We start from the raw sequence: 12,629 nt of genomic DNA, 5'->3' as shown, positions 1-12,629 counted from the left end.
TGTGACTAGGACACAGTTCCCCGGTTAGCCAGCCAGCCAGTGAGAGTCTGCAGGAATCGGTGGTGAGAGGGGAAATGGGCTGGTCTTATTTAGCAAAAAGCCACCCACACTCTGCCTCTGCAGTGCCCCCCTTGACAATGGCTCGTTTTCAAATTGTAGTATGAAGGGTGTGTGTGTGTGTGTGCGTGCGTGTGTGTGCGCGCTGATGGACAAAAAACCATCCCAGACCATAGTAGCGCCTCATGCCCGACTAGGGGGGAGAGGGACCGAGCCCTGTGGTGGTGACCCCGGGCGGTGCACGATTTCCCAGGTGGGGGCACGCAGCCTGCGCCTGTGCTGCTTCCTGATTTATACCCGGTGCTGTCAGGGGAGGCTGGTGCTTATTGATGACAGCTTTGCAGATCCGTTTTGCAGCCATTTGTCTCGTCCTGGACCCGGGGATCAGGACAGAATTGCTTACTTCAACATCTCTCCTGTCTCCCGGCTGGCCCCTGCCCCCCGTTAATGAAATCGGAGAGCCGGAGTCCTTCCGCATCGGATAAAGCCTCATAAATACATCCCCTGGGGAGTGAGCGGAGTGTTGGAGCACTGGAGCAGCAGCCAGCGTCCCTGAGCTCAGCAGTGTCGTGGTCAGGGTCGGTGAGCCCTCTCGTGCAGCGCTGAGGGCGTCCGCGCAGCCGTTCTGCGTCTTCGGAAAGCAGACGGGGGGTGGTGATGGTTCCCAGAGGCTCTGCTTGCTGCTACAAGTGAGGTCCTAACTGGCAGCCCAGCTGTGTTCTTCCTGCGTTTTGTACTCTTCAGTGATTCACTCTTTTCTGAACAGCTCCCTGCCTCTCTCGGTCCCCCCTAGCCAGTAGGAATGCCTGTAAAAACAGAGCCCTGCTCCTTCGTTCATACTGTACATTGATGAAGCTTTTCCCCAGGAGTTGGACGTTCTCCCTCTCCAGCCCTGTCTGTATCAGAAGGTCCTGCAGGGAAAAAAGCGCTAACTGTGGTGTTAACGTCAGTGCAACGCGAAGGCGTTGGCTGTGAATGGAGAAGATCGAGACCTGTCTTCGGGCTGGCCTCCTGGGGAGCACCGTGTCTAGCAGCAGAGCGCGGGTTTCTTCTCAAAGAGACAAACGGGCGACCGCAGGAAGCACAACTCTCCCAGCGCAGTGTCGGCTTCCCCAGCTCTTCCAGCTGTGTTCACGTTCCTGCAGGCCCCCAGTCAAAACCTTAGGTCCAGTGTGAGATATTATTAATAATAACAACAGCTGAGTAATAATAATCATGATGTTGATGATCTTAATAAACAATCAGTGCACTTATGCATTGCTTTTCTATCCAAACTGCTCCCACTATTTATTTCCTCCCTGGTGTTTTCCCCCCTGTGTGAGGTTCTCCTCGGTGTCATGGCGGACTGTTCGTCACTTGCTCTCACGCGAGCCAAGTCCCCCCTTGCACAACCCGCCTATTTGTGTGGACCCCGGCCCCCCTTGTCCGGCCCAGAAGGGGCGAGCTCAGCGAGCTCTGATGAAGGTCTCCTGGGCTCTCGAGCCTGCGTGCGAGCTTGCGAAAGGCTGAAGGCACTTTCCCGATGTCACTCTTCGCGCTCTCAGAGGTATTGCCAGTGACGGGGGTTGTGTAAGACTGAAGCCACCCAACAAGTTCTTCTTTCCAATTTTGTAGTGTGTCAAGGCCACTTGTTATCTCTAGTTGATGGATTTTGAACATTCCTCCCTGCAGCACAGTTTGAACATGTTGGTTCTTGAACTCGCAGAATAATAAGGTGGAATTTAGACAGCCTTTCGCAAGAGAATGTTGTATCTAGCATATAGATGTTGAGGTAAATTATTATTTGATTAAAAATGAGCTGTGCTATCTGGTGTTTGCAGCTATCGAATCTCCCTTTCTAAAGTCTGTTTTCCCCTTGTTTCCTAAGGAAATGCCTTTCGATTAAGTCTTGGATTCGGTCACTGTTTGTGTTGGAATTGTGCATAAAGCTCTGAAATAAATGCCATTTAAAATAGGAATAAAATCGCCTCCTCTATCAAACTCATTTAAAGTAGGTGGGCCTTTTGTTTTAATTAAAGCAATCTACTTGTCTTTTGTTTTTTACATTGTCAGTGAGTTCCAGTTTTTCAGCCTCAGTGCGTCTTCTGTGTCAGCTTCCCTCTGTGAGTCTGCAGGGATGTGGAGCACTGAGATGTCTGGGTGCAGCATGGGTTTTTGCTGATGAAATAATTGGGCAATTCTGTTGAGCAGGCGGTAGGCTGTGGTTTTTCTACAGCTGGCAACTCGCAATGTCATGGTGTGTGTCTGCTGTTCAGAAACCAAGAAGCAGGGACGGCTTTATTAGAACACTCCCATGCCACCTGCTCGGTATGACTGTTGTTTCTCGTAGTCCCAGGAATGGTAATGCGGGTACATGGACAGTGCTAGATTGAAGCAGGTTTTGATTAACAGTAAATAAAAGAAGCAAGTGTTTGGAAAAAGTCACTGTAAGCAGTGATGACCTTGTTAACCTGTATTTGGTTGCGTTGAGTTTGATAAATAAGGGAGAAGGAAGTTGAGAGCAGACATCAAGATAATAGCAGTGGTACAGCACATTTTTCCAAAAATAAATTTCACGCCAGTGAAAATAAATCCCTAAATACCAGGGTGGAGAACCAGCTGGAGGAGCAGGTCAGGCCGCCCTCTTTGGCAATAGAGGTGGGTGGAAGGCAGTGGCCTTTAATTGGGGTGTCTGGCGAGGACGCCACACCTAGGTCAGTAATACTGAGAGGGAAGTCAGTTTCTTCATCGTAACTGGCTGAGCCTGATGCAAAAGGACTTGAAGGGCTTCCAGGTCTGGGTCTCTGTTGCACCTGGGTTTCGGAGGAGCATCGCAGTGCACGGCTAGAGATGTGAGGCGTGGATGTTCAGTCCATTCGGCTCGTGTGGTTGCACCATACTGATGCATAAGGTGATGCCTGGACCGAGCTGCACGTTTTTTAGGTTGTAGGGATGAGAGGCCATCGAAAAATGCAGCACTGCAGCCTCCCATGTCCACAGCTGTCCAGGCCTGTCCACTGCCCCTCCTGCCAGGCTTACCTCCTGGTAAGGGCAAGGCTCAGTGGCTCAGGCAGGTGTAGACCTGACGCGGGTGCGCTGAGCCTGGCTCCTCAGGAGGCTTGTGGGAAGGCCAGTCAGCCGAGGCTGCAGGGGTGAGGTGTGGAGAGCCCAGACAGCCTCCTCATTACACAGCTACACCGGCAATCCTGCCTGTCCTCAAGTTGTTCTTGTAAGTAATCATTGCTCTTATTAAGCAAATCATTTGTCTCTGCTGTACCCGAGCAAGCAAATGAGGAAGAGGGCCAAAACAAAACCCTCATTTGTACGGCGCTGGTGACTGGTCTTTGGATGCAGCGAGAAGTTTCAGTTCCCTGGTGAGGACATCAGCCCTGGACAGTGTTCAAATTAAAAGCAGAGAACGTTGTGTGATCTTAGAAGTCCGTGAAGAGATCTTTGTTTGTTCAGAATCAGATAAATTGACACTCTTTGGAAAATATGGGGGAACAAGGTGCATTTAAAATGGCAAACAGAGGGGGCACTTATTTGTACAAAGGTTGTAGTAGGAGTGTGGAACAAGCTGCCCAGCATGTTGTCCTTAAAGTTGATCTGGTTGTGATCAACTTTAAAGTGGATCCTCTCACAACCTAGCTTGTGGCCACTGAAGAAAGGGACTCCTCTTGTTTATAGCTGTTCCAATGATAAGGGCCAGTGTGGCGTTTTATGATTTCTTGACTTTGTAATTTATTTGCATAAAACCTGTCTAAGTTAGGAATTCTGGATGCACAGCGGATGTCAGAGAGTGAAGTATTTCCTAACTGTACTGTCAGAAGAGAGGTTTTTGATTGCTCAGTAAAAGTGGGGGCATTCATCTGGGCCCCAGCCGGGCTGCACTAGAAGGAATGAAGACAGGTGCCAGTCCAGAGGCTGTCCTCAGGCCCTGGAAGTCCAGGCTGTGAGCTCTACTGTAGTCTCCTCAGATGGAGGCAGGCTGGCTGGTGGTCTCCCCTGCCGTCGTTGGGCTACAATCGGAGAGCCGATTTGACCGGGCCTCTTGTTTCCGGAGTCCTGGTGAGTGCTGTCCACCTACTCGGCTCTAAGCAAATGCTCCCACCTCCAATGCCAAAGGGTCAGTGGTGGTTCAGCCTTGTTAGAGGTGTTTTAAACCCACAAAGAGGAGACAAAGCCACTTTGGAAAAAAGCTTTTACACATCAAGCAGGCGTCTCTTTTGTGACCCTGCTTGGGCACTGTGACTGACCTCTGTCCTAGTGTCTCTGTTATATCGCGTCCCTGATGGACTCCATGTGCCTGTCAGTTAGAAGCAGGAGCGTGTTGAACATATGTCCCTGGCTTTTTCAGTTGAATCAGGATGTTTTTAAAGTAAAACATAAAATGGTGTTATTTCTGAAGTCTGTTTTTCAACCCAACAGGACCAGTCTTAGTGTTGAAAAGAGCTGGACATGTAGAAATATCCTGTGATGTGATTCTGTTGCAGGCTAAGTCAGACACTCACACAGGGACTTTCAGGTCCCCCGTCTCTCTGGCTGGCCGAAGAACTTCACCCTCCAGCGTTTTCTCCTTGCTATGACAATGATTAACCCTCTGACTAGCTTAGGAACAGTTCAGGGCTGAAAATGTGAGTTCAAGCAGACAGAGGATGGGTTGGAGTTTTCCCCTAGGAACGCTTCACTGTTCTCCTCTGGAAAAAATGAGCCATTCATTTCACTCTCTCCTGATTTGAATGCATCATCTGTCTTGAAAACAGTCGTTTGCATTGCAAAACAGGGCCAGTGGCCCTCAGCTGGCGGTGTTCTGGGCAGGGCAGAGGCTTGTGGTCCTAGAGATTCGGGGTTCCAGTGCTCACAACAGGAGAACCCATTGGGTTCCTTGTACTCCAGCACTCGGCGCCGAGATGGAAGACTGCGCGTGCTTATGAACTGCGGAAAAAACCTGAAACTCAGGTGGTTGCTTCAGTGCGTTTCGTGTGCGTTCTTCCTGATTGTGGAAGATAGCCGGAGGACTACCTTGATGATTAGGCATGTTATTAGTGACATTGTTAGAAGTGCTTAAACTTCCGTCTTCATCTTTTTTTGTGTGTAATCCAAGCCGGAACAGCCTCTTCAAAACCGTGAATCATGACTCGATGCACTTGTAGACAAAGTAGCGTTTTTTTAACAGGAAAGGGAGATATTATGCGTCAGCAAATGCACCACGGCGCTGTAGATAAAATCAGAAACGCAGAGACGGAAGAAACGAGCTTCTAATCGTGTTCCAGCAGGGCTCAGGCACTGGCACTCAGAGGGGCAGGTGGCACAGTGCAGGACAGGACTTTGACCTGCCAGGCTCGTGTGGCACTCGGGGATGTGCATGCCAGTCTGCTTAGGGGGGATTAAGGGGGATCCGATCCAGAAAAGAGAGCGGGAGCCTCTGATTCCTCACATGCTGGTGACATTCTGCTCTGGGCTTCTGGAATGAGGTAGCAGGATGCCAGCACTGGTCTTCAAATGGGGGGGGGGTATTGTTGTTGTACTATGCTGGGCGTTTGAGGTCAGGCTGTGCCAGGAGCTGTGGAGATAAAGTGTCCTTTCTTTATCTCCCTGTCTGGAGCCTCTTAATAGATGAGCTGCATAATAATTATTATTGGTGATGAGAGATGAGAGGGATTTGTCAGTGTCCTTCACTTAGACGGCTGATTGTCAGCCACTGGGTAAAGAGTACGCGTGGAGGCTGGTAGGTAGCGGTCTGGTTGCAATGCCAGCCCTCCTTGTCCAGACTGGAGAAAGCAGCCTGGTGAATCTCGCTCGGCACAGGAGGGTCTACCACACGATACAGCGGTGTCATCAGAAGTGCAGGTTGTTGTCAGTCCGGTCACACTTGATGCGAAACGCCTCGAAAGCTCAGTGGGAAGCTCATTTGTTGTGTCTGCCGCCCGCATGTTTTTCAGAGCCTGTTTGGGAAGGTTACGCTGCTGCGTTCCCGGATTGGGAACCGGCGGGGGGGAGGGGCGGATCTGGGCGGAGACGTGCTGGCCTTCAGGTGGAGGCCGTTGTCCTCCGGGATGTTGATTAGTGGGAGATTGGGAGATAAGGGAATGAGGAGAGGGGTCGCAGCCCGAGCCAAGCTGCTGCCTAAGAACAGTGCAAAGGACTGATTGAGGGCTGAGGGTAGGTTCCCGCGAAAGTGCTTCAAGACGAAGCAGGCTGGGCTTTATTACCCCCTGGAAATGCTTTCATATCCTAATAGTTCAGGCAGCCCTAGGGAGTGGCCCCTGAGACATTGCTTTGCTGGGGGGTTTCTGCTGCCTCAAGGGGGAACCCGGGTGTCTCCAGACGGGTACCGGGGCCCTCTGCTGGAAATCCTGTCCCAGAAAAGAGCTCACGCCGCCGACTGCTGCCTCCAGCTACCTCCAGCTGCCGGGGTTCGAGGAGCTGCCGAGCGGTCTTCACGCAGATGTCCGACCCCGATCGCAAATCCACAGGAGAGCTCCTGCGTGCTGCAGGAGTCCCAATATAAAAGGCTAACTGCTGGAGGTGCAGCTGCAAAACCGCGCCTTGTGGGTCTTGGGGTCTTGACCATCGCTGTCCCCCAAGTCCATCGGAAGCTGCCGGCTGGAATAAAGGGGTTATCTGTCTTGTCTGTCCCCATCCTGTAGCACCGCCGAGCAGCCTGATCTCATCAGATCTCAAGCCTGGAAAGTAGGGGGTCCAGTGCTGGACCAGTAGGGGGAGCTCAACCCTCTGGAGCCGAATATCCAATCCAGTGCCCCAGCATGATGACTGTGGACACTGTGCTGCAGGAGGTGTTGTCCTTCTGATGACACAGGGAGCTGGGTGCCTTTCTGTGTGTTGTTGTTATTATTATTATTTTATTATTATATTAGGGATTATTATTAAAGAACAGTAAACAGTAACCAAGCAGAAATCAAAATTTCATCATCCCTAATGCATAACGTTACTGGACAGTGGGTTTAAACTGGTTGGAAGGCAGAGGCCTCAGGAAAACACACGGCCCCTTCAAATACTGGCTTTGTAGATTTAGACTGGTGGATGGGCTGAATTTAGGCCCCTCTGTAATTCTGTCGGCTGGTTAGTTGTGCAATCCTAAATCCCGCATGGGTGCAGTACGTGACACAAGTCGGAGATAAGACAGGTAATGCTGACATCCGTGTAGGCACCTTTGCTTTAAGGTTCCTGACTGACCTGAAACTCGGGGCTGTGGTATTTGTACAGCAGGGCGGGTGCTGGTGAAGAGATCTTCCTGCAGGAGCTGCTCGTACAGCAGTCCCCAGCGAGCGAATCCGCTGACCTTCCTGCCTGCTCGCCTGTTCTCTCACACCAGTGTCTGTCTTTCACACTGGCACTGCCAGGGAGGGCGGCGGGGGGGCAGACTGGCGCGGCTCGCCTCGCCTGCAGACCCCCAAGGGGTGCCCCTTGACCTCTGAGCAGGTGAGCCCTAAACGCATGAAGAGAGGGGACAGCAGGCAGCTCCCGCCTGCGACAGAAGCACACGGGAAAGGTGTTCGGCCCAGCTGGTCCTCTGTTTAGTTAGTAGCTAATTGATCCCAGGATTTCATCCAGCTCTTTCTTAAAATAAGAACCCGGACATTGACTTCAACATCTCAGCTGGGTAACTTGGCCCCTCTTAATCTCGGATTTACATGCGTTTCCCCGTAGTTTCCACTGGTGACCTCTAGCTGTTTTTCATTGCTGATGCTGAGGTTCACTGGGTTGACTTTGCGTTTGCTGTGAGGATTTAAAATTCCTGGATCAGGTCCTCACGTAGGCTGTGCTGACGACTAGTGCCGGACAATATTGAAGCCCCAGAATGTATCCGTTCGCTCTTCTCTGACTGATCTGAATGCGACTCGGCAGCCATTTCTTTATTCTTATGAGGTGACCACAGTTACACGCAGTATTCTGTAAGAGCTCTTATGATTGCCTTTACAATATTAACTTAACATCCCTTGATTTAAATTATACACTTTTACCTATGCATCCTAACATTTGGTTTGCCTTTTTTATAGCTTCCCTTAAAAGCTCTTCTTGTCTTGCCCCTTAAACCCTCCTAGAGATCTACAGTTCATCACTGTTCCTGGCCCAGGCACTCACCTAACTGTCTGGTATCTGTGCTGAAATTCTAGTTCTTTCTATCTGCATTATTGCTGGTGTTTCCTCAGTACTGCCACAGTCGCAGGTTGTTGTGTGCTGTTGTGTTGGGGGTGTGATTTTACATTTTTAGCTGCGAGGGTGTCGGATGCACCACAGTGTGTTAAATGTGCAGAAGCTCTTACTGAGAACAACCAAACTGCTAGCACTTTAAAAATGCGTTGAACAATCCGGTCGTGACAGGTCTTCTTTCCTCAGTCCCAGCAGCCCTCGTCAGCTGTGCTTTATTGAAGGCGGTGTAGCCTGGGCACTGAGGTGGTCTTCCTCGGTCTGTTAATTATTAACAGCAGTGCGTTTTCTACACGCCGGAATAAAACGCAGAGGAAATGGGAGCCACTCGGAATGTTAAGTGGGAATAAAAGCAGGCTTTCGTACTGCACCACAGCACTGTGTGGCCTCTTACGTCTTGAGATCCTGAACATTTTGATTGATTATCGAGTCCGGAGTTGGGAAGACCTGGGGCTGTGTTCATCCTGTTCTTCTTCCCTCTAGTTAGCTCTTATTCCCAAGAGCCGGGCTGCAGGGGCTTCCTGCAGGGTCCTTACTTATGTGCTGTTCCTTGTTCAAGTTGATGTGCTCTCTGTAATACATGCAGAGCTGTTCATTCCATGAAACCTTTGGAAAAGTGTCCTCTGGAATCCATCACTGGAGAATGTTTATTTTTCCTGGACAGAATTGACAGCACTCCTTCCTCCTCTGTTCCAGAAATGGGAGTGAAGCACTTGTTGTGTACAGTATCTGTGTGTTATAGTGCACATCGTCTGATATAATGTACCTTTTGGTATTGTTTCAGTGGGCTGCTTTTCCAAAATAGGCTGCTGCCAGTTAGACCAGAATTCAGAAGATGTGTGCTCTGTTTTTCTAAAACACCGGGTGCGTTAGGTTTTATAGTGGCCATAGCTGATATACCAGAGAGCGCTGTCAGTCTCTTAGAGCATGTTGTTTAGTATGCCTAGTAGTTACATCCTTACAGCTGTTAGGAAATGCATAAACATTTAGTACTATCCTGTACAATCTGCACTAAACGCGCGCACACGCACACACCTTTTTTTCCTTATAAAAAAAGTTCAAATGTAGTCAAAAAAAAAGAGAAGTAAATTCCTCATAGAAGACAATGTGAGAAAAGATTCTCGGCAAAGCTGTTACGAGGGCCCGGCTCGGAAGAGTGAAGATCGACTTCTTAAGTGAAAACGGAGGTAGGAATTGCAACATCACGTATGAACGAAAAGTCATCGGGGGGTTTCTGCCGATTTCTGTATTTCAGCTTTTGACCACTCGTGGCCAAGAGCTTCTCGATCGCTGCAGGTTGTAACAGCCACATACGCAGCACAGACAGCGCGCACACACTGGCCCCTCTGAGCTCTTGCAGGAATGTAGAGGAGGCTTTTCTCTTCCTTGACCATACAGGGAGGAACAATACTCCCTAGTAAGCTAGAGAAAGGATTGAAGGCATGTCGGTATTTCCAGAAGAGGTCTAATTCCTTTACCCGCTCAGCGACCCCAGGATGGCTGGCTTTCTGCCGTCTGGGCGCTGCGAGAGAGAGAGAGAGCAGTGTGGGCCTGTCCCGGTGGTGGCTGTCTGGCGGGGGGAGTTGGATGAAAACAGGGAGTGTTTTCCCACATGCTGTGCCTTTGCCTCCGCAGAAGTTCAGTCTGCATCATGCAGGAAGTCTGCATCCAGAGCTCCAGGGCAGCTGTGGCTTTGGAGCGAGCCAGGTTTCAGGCCAAGAGCACTGAACAATAACCAGGGGCAGGTCCCCTCTGTGTCCTGTTTGTGCTCAGTGTTTGCTCCTGGGGAGCCCGGCCATTGAAGTGCCTTTAACAGCGGCGCCTGCTGTGCGCGGCGGCTGTGTTCTGTTAAATCTGTGGAAAGGTGGATAAAAGTGGGGAAAAATCTTCAGGGCATTTGATCTCCGGGAACAAGATGTTTTTATCTTGGCGTTGCTGGATAAAACACTTAGAAAATGAAAATGGATGGAAGGATGGGTGGAATGTTTTTATTGATTTTTTTTTTGTCTACAGTAGCAACACAGGTCAAACAGGATTCAAGTCCCAGACGCGAAGACGTGTAGTTAAACAAGCCCTGACCCCCTGGATACATGTTGACACAGTATGTCGTTCCAGAAGATGGACCATAATCTGGGAATATTGACCGAGTAGGAGGCCTGGGGTTGTTGGTGTGGTTACACCAGTTTAATCACATTGCACGTCAATTACAAATGACCCAAAGGGCATTAAGAGCGTTCAGGACTCATTTCCATCTGGAAGTGTTTATTCCATGTTGCGTTAATTCTGCATAACTGCGTAACTCAGCCAGAATTCTTTGGACTTTTTTCAGCCCAGCACCAGGCAGAGAAGGTCCTGGTGTCTAAAGTGGCTTTAACTCCATGAGAAACAGGGGGTAATGATAAATAAGCGAGACCAGTAACGTTCATCAGTGTCTTCATTAGAAAGCAAGCTAAGATAGGTGCTATTCCAAACGACCTTAGCCTCTACATTCCCACTTCCTGAACAACTTGACCAAAGATTGGTCTCAGTCTTTTAATTAAACTGTGTTCCTGTCACAAACACCTGTTGTCTCTTCATTCATTCTCTGCGCACCACTTCAGAATGCGTGATTTGTTCGAGTAATGTAAAATGAGTGTTTTCATACGAGATGAAGACTTTTGTTCATTTTTTTTACCCCAGCTATAAAGTGTGTCAATTAAGCCACAAAAGCGTTTACGAATGCCAGTTATTAACTGCAGGTGTAATTCAGGGATGATGTCAAATACCTCCTAAGACTGGTGTGGGATTGAAAATATGAGCAGAAGTCTGTCAGATGAGCGATGTCTATGTTTAGGAAAGATAATATGGCGTGCTAGTTATCAGGAACTAGACTACCGTCCAGCTCGTCCAGTTCTCTAGTCTTGTTATCTTTTAGTAGAAATAGGCAGCAGAGGACTCATTTCAGATGATGATCTGTATAAATGCCAGGTTAATGCCAACTTGTCCGAGCTTTAGCGGCAATGAATAGCAGAGTAGATTACAAGGCATTGTCCTGTGGCACCCCATAGGTGGGCAGGACTGAGCAGAGCTGGGCTTATTTGATCATTTCTGCTAGGTAAGACACAGCTGATGTATTTATCTTTGTTTGATCTGCTGAGCAAGTAAGATGCGTGTGGGGTTTTAGCCGTCTGACGCACAATCAGTTCATCGCTGCCTTCCCCCCCCCGCAGTTCGGCAGGGACGAGAGGCGAGTGGACAGCAGGACGATACACGTCGGCCACGGGCCTTGGTCCGACACAGAGGCCTTCATTCCGCCCAAGTTCTGCGACAACAGGATCGTCTCCTCCAAGGTAGGAAATGGGCCGGGGGGTGGGGAGAGTGGGCCAGTGGGAGAGTGGGACGCTGGGGGGGGAGTGGGCCAGTGGGAGAGTGGGACGCTGGGGGGGGAGTCGGCCAGTGAGAGAGTGGGCCAGTGGGAGAGTGGGACGCCGGGGGAAGGGAGAGTGGGCCAGTGGGAGAGGGGGGATGTGCCTTTCCTCCCCAGAGCTAGAACAAAGCAGGCCGCCCACAAAGACATCCAGTTCCAGAGTTCGGGGAAAACATCCTTCCAAAAAAACAACAACACACTTTATCTTGCCTTGCTCTCACTGCCTCCTTGGGCCTTAAAAAGAGAATAACACAAGAAAGGTTACAAAGGAGAGGAGGCCAGGTGCCTTATTTGTTTGCCAGTTGATAATTAACCCAATAATTTTGTCCAGCCGTTTCCTGAAAGAAGCCGGAGTTTCGGCTTGACCATGTTTTAAACTGCTGCAGCTCTGGAGCTCCTGTCAGAGCTGCTGTGTAACAGTGTCAGAGTTCAGTTTAGCCTCTATAGAAGTGCCCCCACCCTCCCCTCCCCACCACAAGATCGGCGCAGTGTTTGGGGGTGGGGGGCTGGGGGTTTTACCGCAGTCCTGCAGGAGGATGGAGGTTTCTGCCGTCGATCTCCAATCAATGCCCCTGCTGCGAGGCTGTTTAAAAACTTAATTACTCCCCAGCAGGTCTGAATCACAAGGGCCTTTTATTGCCTGTGTTAGGGCTTTTCTCCGCTCTTTGTTTCTCAGTTCTGCATTCAGGCACACTTTTCTCTGATTCCAGCATTTTATCAGTCGGCCGGCTATCTGATGCGAAGTCTAGACCACTTTCTCTCTCGCTTCACATTCACACTCAAGTGCAAAAAGTGCATTATGACAGTTGGTATTGGGTTATCAGCATGGAGTCAGCAGTTGTAAAAGACAACACAAGAACAAGTTTGAAACCAGTGGTTCTTTCTGCTGAAAGTATTTTAGCTTTAATTCTGCAGACTGCGTCTGTTCTCTCCTTTGTTAGCACCAGCCTTAACTTCAGAGCTTGTGGTCAGGTTGGAGGAGATAAAATTGACCTCTTTCACTGACAGAGTCACA

At 49.8% G+C, this 12,629-nt stretch overlaps 1 protein-coding gene across 4 annotated transcripts in view; it reads left to right on the top strand.

Annotated features, from left to right (window-relative positions):
* The window catches only part of atp11c (ATPase phospholipid transporting 11C (ATP11C blood group)), a 46,151-nt gene that overhangs the window by 6,148 nt on the left and 27,374 nt on the right, over positions 1–12,629 (top strand). For all 4 annotated transcript variants that reach the window (XM_088597259.1, XM_088597258.1, XM_088597257.1 and 1 more), the window contains exon 2: positions 11,418–11,537. In XM_088597259.1, the coding sequence (XP_088453385.1) occupies positions 11,418–11,537 (120 nt within the window). The remainder of the gene's footprint in view (positions 1–11,417; positions 11,538–12,629) is intronic.

This window comes from Lepisosteus platostomus, chromosome 10, assembly GCF_059453375.1.
Source record: "Lepisosteus platostomus isolate fLepPlt1 chromosome 10, fLepPlt1.hap1, whole genome shotgun sequence".
Lineage (NCBI taxonomy): Eukaryota > Metazoa > Chordata > Actinopteri > Semionotiformes > Lepisosteidae > Lepisosteus > Lepisosteus platostomus.
Note: the sequence above shows the minus strand (reverse complement) of the source record. Positions and strands in the feature narration are given on the sequence as shown.